The 12,757-nt window shown below is 32.9% G+C and overlaps 1 protein-coding gene across 1 annotated transcript; it reads right to left on the bottom strand.

Annotated features, from left to right (window-relative positions):
• Positions 1-828: 828 nt before the first annotated feature.
• On the bottom strand, positions 829-2,753 carry LOC115964011 (UDP-glycosyltransferase 92A1-like). Its single transcript, XM_031083298.1, has one exon. It carries the CDS (start codon positions 2,568-2,570, stop codon positions 1,032-1,034), a length of 1,539 nt encoding a protein of 512 aa, XP_030939158.1. The 5' UTR covers positions 2,571-2,753; the 3' UTR covers positions 829-1,031.
• Positions 2,754-12,757: the final 10,004 nt, after the last annotated feature.

Consider the following 12,757-nt stretch of genomic DNA (forward strand, 5'->3'; position numbering starts at 1 on the left):
AACATTTCCAATAATTGAGGCAAGATGTAGTTTTTGATGCATGATAATTTGCTTGAGGTCTATTTGTAAAGAGGTTAATGGGGGATTAAGAAAATTATTTTTAAATTACAAAGATTCCTTTAACTTTAATGATTTACTCTTTTTTTTTTTTTTTTTTTTCATTTCTAATTTTCTATTTGAATATAAGTATATAGGAAAAGACACAAGAGTATTTTTGAAATTTCGGCAAGATTCGCCATGTGACACTTGGCATGAGTGAGGAAGATGTTTCAAAGGTAGAAAGGTCAATCATGAGGCTTCAATTTTGAAAGGACGTCTTCTAGAGTATCGACATTGTTGTTGCGGTGATTGGGTCTTGGGCCTTTTAGTTGGATCATTGTTGTGTGAATGATGTTTTAGCTTATACAAGGGTTGGTCAGTGATACGGGTAAGTGGTAACAATTTGGAGGTGGTAGCAGAAAAGCTCCGACGATGTCATGGTGGTTGGTACGGTTGATGACCCTATAATGGAATGAAAGTTTCGGTTTTCTATTTTAAATAATGGATTTATTTTAATATTTTGAAAGCTAAAATATACCAAAATTGCCTTAAGTGGTTACAATTTTTATTTTTATTTTTGTACGATGCTTACAATAACTTGAAGTTTCTTACATATTCAACAACCAGAATCATGTATCAACTCCTTACTATTTTATTTTGATAACTTTGCTTGCTCTTGATAAAACCGAACTATTTTATAATGAACTTATTTGTATATATGTAACAATATAATATTATGAGGTCGCATTACCCAAAAATAAAGTATCAAATACAAACTCAAATAATAAGATATAATAATCTTCCACCCAAATTTATTGTTTCCAGAGAAAAAATGGTTGGTTCAATTTATCTCTATTCTAACAATTGAAACAATAAAAATAAATATTATTCCAAAAACTAAATCAACCATAATCTGAACATAAGGTCCACAATTAGCAAGGAGATGCTGACTCTATCAAAAACCAACCTAATTTCCCAGGAATTTTTGAACCTCAATTGTCTCTGCTTGCTCTTGACTCCTGGAAATTAAGAATGCTTCTCACAAAGTCATCCATTGCTTTCACTGAAGAACCCATATCATCTGTCTCATCTCTTACTGCTTCCCTCAACTGCTTTTCAACCTCAACGGCCTTATTCCTCATATCCTTTCCATTACCCTCTTTGTCCAAAACCAATTCAATGACCCTCTTCACCTCTTTCCCCACAATAACACCTTGACTCCCTCTAGTTAACTCTACACTCACACCCATCTCCTCCACCAGCATCTTTGAGTTGTAAGCTTGCTCAGTCGCCATCGGCCATCCTAGAATAGGCACACCTTGGCTTAAGCTCTCCAACACAGAGTTCCATCCACAATGGCTTAGAAATGCTCCTGTGGATTTGTGTGACAGAATGTCCAACTGGGGTGCCCAGTTACGCACTAACAACCCTCGTTTGCTTTGTTTCATTCTTTCTTCAAAGCCTTCTGGTAACCATTCAGCTGTGAACTCACTTTTCAAGTCAAAACCAATCGGTGGCCTTATGACCCAAATGAAAGATACTCCACTATCTTCCAAACCAATAGCTAATTCCATCATTTGGGACAAACCAATAGTGTTTTGTGAGCCAAAAGAAATGTAAAGAACCGAATCAGGACCATGCAAATCAAGCCACTCAATGCATTTTTCTGGAGTGAGTCCTGGTTTTTTCCCAGTATGTTGTTTGAAAAATGAAAAACCTGAAGTTGAAGTTGAAGTTGAAGATGAAGTATTCTTAAGTGCAGCTAGAGGAATAAGAGGACCTATAGACCAAACAGGAACTCCGAGATACTTTCTCAGAAGATCGAATCCCAAAGGTTCAATTTCCTCAACTGAGTTACACAACCACCCAAAAGACTCAATAGACTGTGAAAGCTGTGTCTGCAAATATCTGGACCATATGTCCGTACCATCCGCGTCTCTTACATATGGATTCAGTTGAGAGCGGTGAAAACGACAGCTTTCAGGGAACCCTGGGACTTTGAACTCTTCAGAATCTGTAGAATAACGATGTGGGAGGTTGAGCCATATAGAGACATAAGCCAAGGTGCCATAAGCACCAGTAGTGGTGAATGCAATATTCACAGTGCCTACACTCTTTGCTAGCTCAGTAGCCCACCCAAAGAGCTCGTCAGAGATTACACATAGAGGAGGTTTCCCTTCTTGGTGGACAATACCATTGAGAAGTTGCAAGAGAGGGTCTTTGAGACTGAGAGATGCATGAAGGAAGTTTCCAATGCTGGAAGGGGACAAGAACTCAGTGTTCTCAGTGTTGGGTGGTAAGTCAGGGTCAGTGGTGTTGAAGGGGAGCTCAGCAAAGCGAATTTTGGAGAGGGGTTGTGAATTTGAGTCAGTTGAAATGGAGGAACAGAGGTATTGGATGTTGAGTTTTGTGGTGGCGATTGTGATGATGAAGCCAGTTCTTTGTTGGATCTGTCTTGCTAGTGCTAGGAATGGTATGAGATGACCATGGGCCATGAATGGTAGCATTACAATGTGTTCACGATAGTCCATCCGTAAATTCCTGAACTTCTTTGGATTTTGTGTTGAAGATTGTGATGAAACTGAGATTCAAACTTTTAGGTATGAGAAGGAAGTGAAGGGAAGGACTTTTTGGTGAGGTACAATCGTTTGACTCTTTTATGCCTACCAATCATCTTGGCTTTGGGTATCACTCTTTGTTTTGCTTTGCGCCTTTTATCCTGCTTCACTATTGAAAAGTATTGGAGGCTTTTTAAATTCGCAATTAATATTATGGGTAAAACTTATATATATATATATAACCAAGTTCAATTAGTACACGGCTACTTTTGAGACTATATAAAACCAATTCCAATTAAAGCGTCCACTTTTGAGAATTTTAGATAAATCCAAAGACTCTGACATCTGCACAATTTTACATATCAATATTACTTAAATAAATATTTTAATATATATATATATATACATATATGTAATCAATTCCAATTAGAACACATCTACTTTTGAGAATATATAAAACCAATATATATATATATATATATAATAATAATAATAAGTAAAGTTTAGAGAAAATTCAATTAGATTTCAAATTGAAATTCAATTAGAGTTTAATTTTGTGACAAATGTCTCATTTTTAATTTTTGTGTCAAATGAGTTAATTTAGTATAAAAAATGAGGAGTCCAATATAAGTAAACCATAAAAATCTTTCTTAAAAAAAAAAATCATAAAAAACATAATTTTTGAATGATTTTATATTTATGAGCCTTTTTTTTTTTTAATAGAACTAAAAACAATTCAAGTTTATAAGTTATCTAATATATATATATATATATATATATATATGTTCCATCAAATCAATTTTTTTTTAATTTTTGTGTCAAATAAGTTAATTTAGTGTAAAAAACGAGGAATCCAATATACATAAATTATAAAAAAAACATAATCATATAACTAATACTATATATAAAATTAGAGGAAGAGAGAGTTTGAATGATTTTATATTTATAAGCCTTTTTTTTTTGTATAACTAAAAACAATTCGATTAAATTTATAAGTCATCTATATATATATATTAAGAGGTAAAATTTAGAGAAAATTCAATTAGATTCTACAATTGAAGTCCAATTTTTTCGCCATGTGTCCTAAATTATTTATTTTTAGAGAGATTTTTATTTCATAATTGGAATCAAATGTGGGACTATATCATAAACATGGGCAGAACTACCCTTGGACTGGGGGGGGGGGGGAATGGGGGGGGGAATGGCCCCCCCTAATTTAAAAAAAAAATATTATTATATATATATGTGTATTAATTTTAGCAATTTTTTTTTATAAAATTACATCTTATTTCCCTTTAATAATATCATTGATTCTTTTAAGAGTAATGTTACACTCACAAAATTTTTTATAACATTTTTACAAACCTTTTTGGCAACAAATTCTTATTGGTTCGCATATGAGCACACCACTCACACCATTTTTTTACTTACCAGTAACCACTTATTATATAAATAATTTATAAAAAACTTGCAGCTCTAGCATTTTCCTCGTTTTAGTGACCATAAAAAAATTTATAGATCTAAACTCTAAAACAAAATATACAAGCCCCCCCTCCCCCCCAAAAAAGAAAAAAAAAAAAAACTCAACAACAAAAATTACTAGTAAAACTAAAAAAAAAAATTAAGCTCAATTAACTAATTTTATCCAAAATAAATAATCTCACCCTTTAAAAAAAATTCTACACAAAAAAAAAAAAAAAAATCTCAACAGCTAAGTTGCAAAATCAGAAGTTGAAATCTCAACAGTAAAATTGTCCCCTTTAACTCAAAGTTCTGATTCTGTCCCTAATCATAAATATCTATTCAAGTGAGTTATTGTGTACAAAAACCAAAGAGTTTAGAATTAATGAACATAAAAATATTTAAAAATGGATAATTTACATTTTCTACCTAATAATATTCTTACAAAACTTTTTAAAGAGTTAAAAAAAAATATAAGAATGACTATCAATAATATTTAAATTATATATATAAGAATAATACTATACATCTTAATGTATATTTTTAAGTATATCCATGTAAATGCATAGGGTTACAAACTAGTTCCAATTAAAACACGTCTACTTTAAAGAATTTCAGATAAAACCGAAACCTATGATATCTGCACAATTTTACACATCAGCATTACTTAAATAAATAAATAAATAAATATATATAACCAATTCCAATTAGAACTGTTTACTTTTGAGAATTTTAGTCCATAACAAACTCTACTATTAGAAGCCTCCTAATTTCACACATCATCTAATTATTTGTTATTTATTATGCATAGTTTATTTCTTTTATTTATTTATTAATTTATGCTTATTTTTAGCTGATGGTACCCGATTCTTTTTCTTCCTCTCCTCCTTTTAGTCTCTCAAATTTGATTGTCTCTCTTCAAGCTAAAAGCCTCCACCTCTGTCACTCTCTTTCTCTAAGCATTTATACGGCATCATCTCGTATAAAACCACGAAAAGTTATATACTTATTGTTTGTTCAACGGTTAAATCACAGCCCCGGTGGAGTATAGTTTGTATAGATCAAAAAATTACAAATTTCTAAATTCAACTGACAATTTTTTGACTTGTTATGAATGTTTATGTCCATCTTTTTTTTTTTTAATCAGTTATGTCCATCTTTTTTTTTTTTAATCAATTATGTCCATCTATCAAACCTATGAGTAAGTCTACTATTCTAAACCTACTGAACTTAAAAAGTAATGTAAAATATCAGTCTCACACCCAAACAGTGGTCTAAAGCCACCAATAGATTCACACTTTTTTTTAAAAATAATATTTTATATTATTATTTTTAATATTGTTTTATCAAATATTAAACTATTCAATATTCAACTATTTGGGATAATTTACATAAATAATGTGTTTAGTGGTTGGTGTGGGTGTGTGTATATATATATATCATATCATATGCTAGTGTGTTGTGTGTAATATAACTTGCCTCACTTTCTCTCAAAAGTTACCATGGCTTTTGTGTGGAGTTGTGATGTGTCTTTGTGTTAGAACCTCTTTCCCTCTCCCTTGTGTGTGAGTGTTTGTTTCTCAAAAAAAATGCTATATAATAAAAATTGAGCTTAGAAACCGTAGTTGCACCAAGTGGCTACATTAAATTACAAAAAAAATAAATTAGAATTTTAAAAAAATAAATATAATTTTTTGTACTTATCTTCTTCTCCTATAATTTCTAAATTGATAATAATTTGAATTTGTTACAATCCAAACTCTTCATCTAATCCTTTTATTATTATAATTTATAAGTTGATAAAATTTTTAATTTGATTACAATTCAAACTTTTCATTTATTTAAATTATATTACTACGTGTATTAAAAAAAAAAAAAAAAAACAACAACAACAACATAGTACACTTAAAAAAACAAAAAGAAAGCAACAATCTCCATCTATTCCTTTTAAATTATATTACTTTGTGTAAGAAAAACATAATACCCATAAAAAAAAAAAAAACATGTATTCAACATAAAATTCTCTCATGTGACTTTTTTTTTTTTAGATAATTATTGTTCATACAAATTTACCAAAAAAAAATTGCCTAAAGTTCGTGGTTGCCAAGTAGTTGCACTAAATTGCAAAAAAAAAAAAAAAAAAAAAAAATTTAAAAAAAATATATAATTTTTTTGTACTTATCTTATTCTCCTATAATTTCTAAATTGATAAAAATCTTAATTTGATTACAATCCAAACTCTTCATCTAATCCTTTTATTATTATAATTTATAAGTTGATAAAAAGTTTTAATTTGATTACAATTCAAACTCTTCATCTAATCCGTTTTTTATTTAAATTATATTACTATGTGTAAAAAAATAACAACATATTACACATAAAAAACAAAAAACAGCAACAATCTCCATCTATTCTTTTCTTTTCTTTTTTAATTTAAATTATATTACTTCATGTAAAAAAAATAAATAAATAAAAAAAGCAACATATTCAACAACAAAATCTTCCTCTTTACATGTGACTTTTTTTTAGACAATTATTGTTCATACCGATTTACCAAAAATGTTTCTGCATAAAGTAAATATATATATATATATATATATATATATAAGGTAATAAGTATTTGAGTTTAAAGTAAACACCTTCTCTTTCTTCCAAAAAAAAGTATCTATATATAATAAATGTTTGTTCTTCTAAAAAAAGGTTTGTTTGTTTGGATTTTTTTTTTTTTTTTTTTTTTTTTTTTTTTTGTGGGTTATAAAAGAAAAGTTTCCTTTTTTCCCATAAAAAAATGTTTTCTTTTTTCTTTCTATACATATGAGCTTTTTTTTAATCCACATTTTATGGGATTTATGAGATAGCAACAAACAAATTGATTAGAAATCTTAATTCCAATAGGATTTAAATTCTATATCAAATGAAACTCTACCTATATATTAATATATATATATATATATATATCTCATTTCTTCATTATTATTTTTTCATTTTGTTTAAGCTATTTTTCTTTAACTTCAAAAAAAAAAAAAAAAAAAAAACTTCTCACATACATTTTAACTCAATTCCTAATATTAAACTTTTGTACTCATTTATTCTCTTCTACAATAATTGGTTCATATTTTAGTTACATACTCACACTTTCATTTCTCAAAGTGATAGAGAAAACAAACAATTTTATTTTTTGTTCTTTTTCTAAATTTATATCTTAATTTATAATTTGTATTAATTTCTTAATTTTAAATTATGAATAAGTTTGACTATGTTCTTTATATTAAATGTAAATTGTTGTTTATAGGTTTTTGGTTGTGTTATATTCTTCGGAAAAAAAAAAAAAGAAATAAAACAGTTTATATTAATCTAGCAACAAAGTTAAATAGATAAGCCTATGAAATGTTTACTAATAATAGTTATATCAGTAACTTTTTATTAATATGATTTAAAAAATAAATTTAATAGAGAGATAATTCATTAACGTGATTTAAACTCCACTAAAACTTTTTTAAGGGATTGGTTTAAGAAAATTTCAAAATGATTTTTTAATTATTAACTACTATGCGCTAATTTCTAACTACCAAAACCTACAATTGAAATACTAATCTGTATGAGATACTACTTCCAAAGATTAATATCTTAGCTATTATTTATTATATGTTGACTTTATTTTTTTCAAAAGAAGGGTTTCTCTCTCTCCCTACAAAACAAAGGGATTATAATAAGAATTAGCTAGACAGGAGTAAGACTACACCACCTTTTTTCTACAATAAATGTTAATTTCAGATCATTTTTTATGCATATACACACACATGTAGTGTGCAACGCACATGACTTAAACTTTAAGTTTAAACTTAAACTTGGTAGGGTGAAACTCACTCAAGTTTAAGTGCCTCCTAGGGCTGTAAATGAGCCAAGTTTTGTCGAGTAATGCATGTTTGAGCTTGGCTTGTCAATAAAAATCAAATGCTCAAGCTTGGCTTGAGCTTGAGACAAGCCTAAAAACAATGTTTGAACTTAAGCTCGTGAGAATGCCAAAAAGCTTGAACTTAGCATGGCTTGGCTTGATTAATTAGTCAAGTCAAGCTTTTTAGCTTGGGATCCAAAAAAATTGTATCATCAAATGCTTATATCACCAAAAATCAAGTAAACAAAAACAATAATATACTCATTTTATAATGCTTCTAATTCCACCCGTGATTAGAAATTGTTCAAATTACAATTTTACATAATTAAATCCATCTATTCATCATTCATTGTCTATAACTTGAGTAATTGTTCAAAATGCAATTTTTACATCCACATTTGTCATCCATGCAACCATAATCTTCACAAATCTAAATAAATTAACATTCCAAAGCATATATGAATAAACCAGCTATAAATTAACATTCTAAAACATATGTGTAATGTCATGATAATGAGTTTATTTAGTAAACATATATCAAGCAATAAACGAGCCTAAGCTCAGCATGTTTTATCGAGCCCTATTGTTCACGAGCTTGTTCATAAACAATTTTTTTTGTTTGGGCTTAGCTTGTTTATTAAACAAGCCTAAAACTAAGGCTCAAACTTGGCTTATTTATAAACAAACAAATATGAACGAGCTTTTTATCAAGCCGAGTCCGAATTGTTTATGAACGGCTTGGTTTGTTTACAGCCCCTACCTCCTTCCATGCTTTCAAGGACAAAAATTAAATTCTCATGTGAGTCTCTCTCTACTTCAAATTTTTAAATGTTTAATAATTTAGATTGTGCTTAATTATTGAATTGCGGTTTCACTTAAACATGATTTCAATTATTGTTTTGGATAGTTTTTAACTATTAAATTCAAGGGTTTTCCATTTAAATATATGTGATTAAATGAGCCTTAAAGCTCAATGTATTATTGAAAATCATTCTATATATATTTTTAGGTACCTCTACCATCTTCCATTCAATTATATATATATATATATATATGCATTTTATGATACCTTAGTCTCACACAACATGCATTCATTATGTAACTTAAAAATAAAATATTCATTTATTTTGATTAAGTCATGCATCGCACGGACATAATGCTAGTCTATATCATATATTATATCTAATAACAAAAGTCTTTTCTCTCAATTAAGGCCGTGTTGCCATGTAGGAAAAGTGCCCATCTAAAATTTTGCCACATTCACGATTAAAAAGCGATAAATTATGATGTTTCACGTTAAAACGTTGTTTGATAGTTTCTCCATATATAAATAAAAAATAACCAGTTAAAATACAATTAAATGACTTGTAAAATGCTACAATTAAATGACTTGTAAAATGCTCCCAAAAAAACGTATGATACAAAGAAAAAAAAAAAAAAAAAAAAAAAAAAAAACCTCGCGATAAAAACTACAGAGATAGACCATCGTCCGTTTCCTCACCAGACTAAGACCACCGGAACTGCAAGCACATAGAGAAAGAAAAATCTACCACCATTAGAGAGACAGGCTGTGTACCCATAACTAGTAATAACTAATAATCGAAACGTTTGACTTTTTGTTGACCATTCCTCATTGTGCCACGTGGCTCCACAAATTAATGCCATATATACATTTAAAAAAACTAAAAAGTTGTGTCTTTTCATTTTTTGACATCGAACAATTGTATCTTTTGGCTTTGCCTATTAAGTTTTCTTTAAAAAATAACACACTTCTTCAAAACTACATTTACAAACACAACGTTCTGGCTCTTTGGTAGTTATTTTGAACGTTTTAATTCCTTTTGACCAAAAAAAAAAACTATCATATAAAAAAACTATTTCTAACCCAAAAATTTCATCTAAAAAAAAAAAAAAAAGCAATTGTGAAAATCAAACTCAATACCCAAAACTGAAGTTTTTGACTTTTTGTTGACCTCTTTAGAGCTTGCCACATCATTATCATTTTATTATTTTTTAACAAAATTGTATTTATAATTTTTTTTATTCTTATCTTCTTCTCCTATAATTTCTAAGTTGATAAAATTTTAAATTGATTACAATCCAAATTCTTCTACTACAATTTATATGTTCATATCCTATCAAATTTTTTTTTTTTTTTGGATAAATAATAAAACAAAAGCAGCCACCACCCACCATTACGATCTTTTTATTATTATTTAAAATATGCATTATACTTGGTTGATACCTGTAGGGGTGAAATTTACAAGTCAACAGTGGGCTTTGGGCCCCGCGCGGAGTCTAGCCATGACAAGAAGGGAAAACGGGGCCAGAAGATTTCCAGCCCAATCCTGTTGGGCCGGACTTATTTAAGGGGCGTCCGAGGAGGAGTGCCTCCTCGGACACACCAAATAGGAGTCCAACGTACACCCTGCACATAGTGAGGAACCATCCCAAGCAAGAGGAAAATGTTAGACGTCCAGGAGGCAACCACAGCTGCCGCATTAAATGCAAGGAAGCTACTTTTCCAGCCGCATTAATGTAGAGAAGACATGTGAATAGTGTTATCTTGGCCAGTGCAACTCACAGAAAGATAAGGTGGATGTCCGATGGGACAGGTACTCAAGTGAAGGTCCAGATGGTTAACAAGTGTAAGGCCCTTATCAATTTGAGGGTGCTATATAAGAGAAGGAAGTCCCCATGAAGAGGGGATCGGAGAATTGTGGTAATAGAGAGAGAGAGAGGTGAAAGAATTCTTTATTCTGTAAACAGAGTAAGAGGTGCACTTATACGTCTCCTCGGACCGATATCATGTTGAACGTAAATGGAATACTCTCACTTTCAATATGTTGCATGGCATACATCTAACAGACATTCACTTCGTCTAGCCCTAGTTCTGTAGCCCGCTCTCTACAAATTCATTGTCTGGGGACTTTTGGGCCAGAAGCACTTACTTGCTGGGCCTGGGCCCCAAAAACTGTCCCTACAATTGGCACCGTCTGTGGGAAGAACTTTTGTCTCGACAAGTGAATTTGTAAGAAATGGAAGGATTAGGTCCGCGCCAAACCGGACATGTAGATTCCCAACGGCAGGACAATTTTTTGAATCTCGAACGAGGGAAAGACCAAGATAATCAACGAGAGGGCAGTGTGAACACCTCTCACACGAGTAGAAGCCGCTCAAAGGGGAAAGATCATGCATCCCATAAGTAGAACGAGCGAAAGGCTCTACAGCAGGAGATTGATGATTTGAAGAAGAAGCTGCGTCGAGCGCAGCGAAAACGTCCTTCACCCGGCTCGGACACTAGCAGTGATGAGGATGACGAATACAGGCGAAGGTCAAGAACCCCTCCGAGCGAGACTTTTTCCTATGAGGAAGAGCGGCCTCGCAAACGCAGCCACAAAAACCCGTCTTACCAAGGCCTGGCCAACGATGCCATGAGCAAGGCCCTGGATCACATCTCCCAGTCGCCGTTCACGCGTAGAATAGAGAGGGCAGTGCTTCCTCAGAGGTTCCATCAACCAACATTTGCCATATACAATGGTCGAACTGACCCAGTAGAGCATGTAAGCCAATTCAATCAGAGGATGGCCGTCCACTCCAGGGATGAGGCGTTAATGTGTAAGGTGTTTCCGTCCAGCTTGGGACCCATGGCGATGAGATGGTTTGATGCCCTTCAGCCGAATTCCATAGATTCCTTTAAACAGCTGACGCAGGCTTTTGGTTCCCGCTTCATCACCAGCACTAGAGTCCCTCGGCCCCTCGATTCCCTCCTATCCTTGTCCATGCGAGAAGGAGAAACGCTGAAGGCCTACTCGGACAGATACTGGGAAATGTACAACGAGATAGAAGGAAATTACGATAACGTCGCCATTAGTACGTTCAAAAGGGGCCTGCCCACAGAACATGGCTTAAGAAAGTCCCTCACTGGGAAGCCAGTCACCAGCGTGCGCCAACTCATGGACAGAATTGACAAGTACAAAAGGGTCGAGGAGGACCAGCAGATGGGGAAGGGTAAAGCGAAGGTTGTCCCTTAGGAAAAGAGGGACTTCAGGTCGGACCGCTTTAACAGCAGTAACAGGCCGAGAAGAGACTACGCGGAACAGTCCGGACCTACTGGGGCTCAGGCAGTCCATGCTGTGTTCCGAGAACCATTGCACATGATCTTAGAGAAGGTGAAGTGCGAACCCTTCTTTCAGTGGCCGAACAGGATGGCAGGCGACCCCTCAAAACGCAATCAGAATATGTACTGCGCGTACCACCAGGAGCCAGGTCACACCACCGATGATTGTAGGAATCTGAAAAACCATTTGGATCGGCTTGTCCGAGAAGGGAAGTTGAGGCATCTGCTGCACCGCCCTGAAGGATGGCAGGAACAGTCAAATACCGAAACCAGACAAGGCACATTGAGGCCACCCATTGGCACAATAAATGTCATTCTTGCCGCACCTGGAAGGACCGGTTCCAGCCCTTTCAGAGTAATGTTAGTGGGCAGGTCCCCGACTGAGCCAAACGAAAGAGAATCTAAGAGAGCCAGAGTAACTGCCACGCCATTAATTGGGTTCTCGAAGGAGGACAAGCAAGGAACCCTTCAACCCCACGACGATGCCCTAGTCGTCACGCTCAGAATTGGAGGTTATGACGTGAAAAGGGTGTTAGTTGATTAAGGCAGCGCCGTGGAGGTAATGTACCCTGATTTGTACAAGGGGTTGAACTTGAAGCCAGAAGACCTGTCGCCATACGATTCCCCCCTGGTCAGCTTTAAAGGAAAAATCGTCACCCTAAAAGGCATGATAAGGCTGCCTGT

The sequence above is a fragment of the Quercus lobata genome, chromosome 10, assembly GCF_001633185.2.
Source record: "Quercus lobata isolate SW786 chromosome 10, ValleyOak3.0 Primary Assembly, whole genome shotgun sequence".
NCBI classification, from domain to species: Eukaryota; Viridiplantae; Streptophyta; class Magnoliopsida; order Fagales; family Fagaceae; genus Quercus; species Quercus lobata.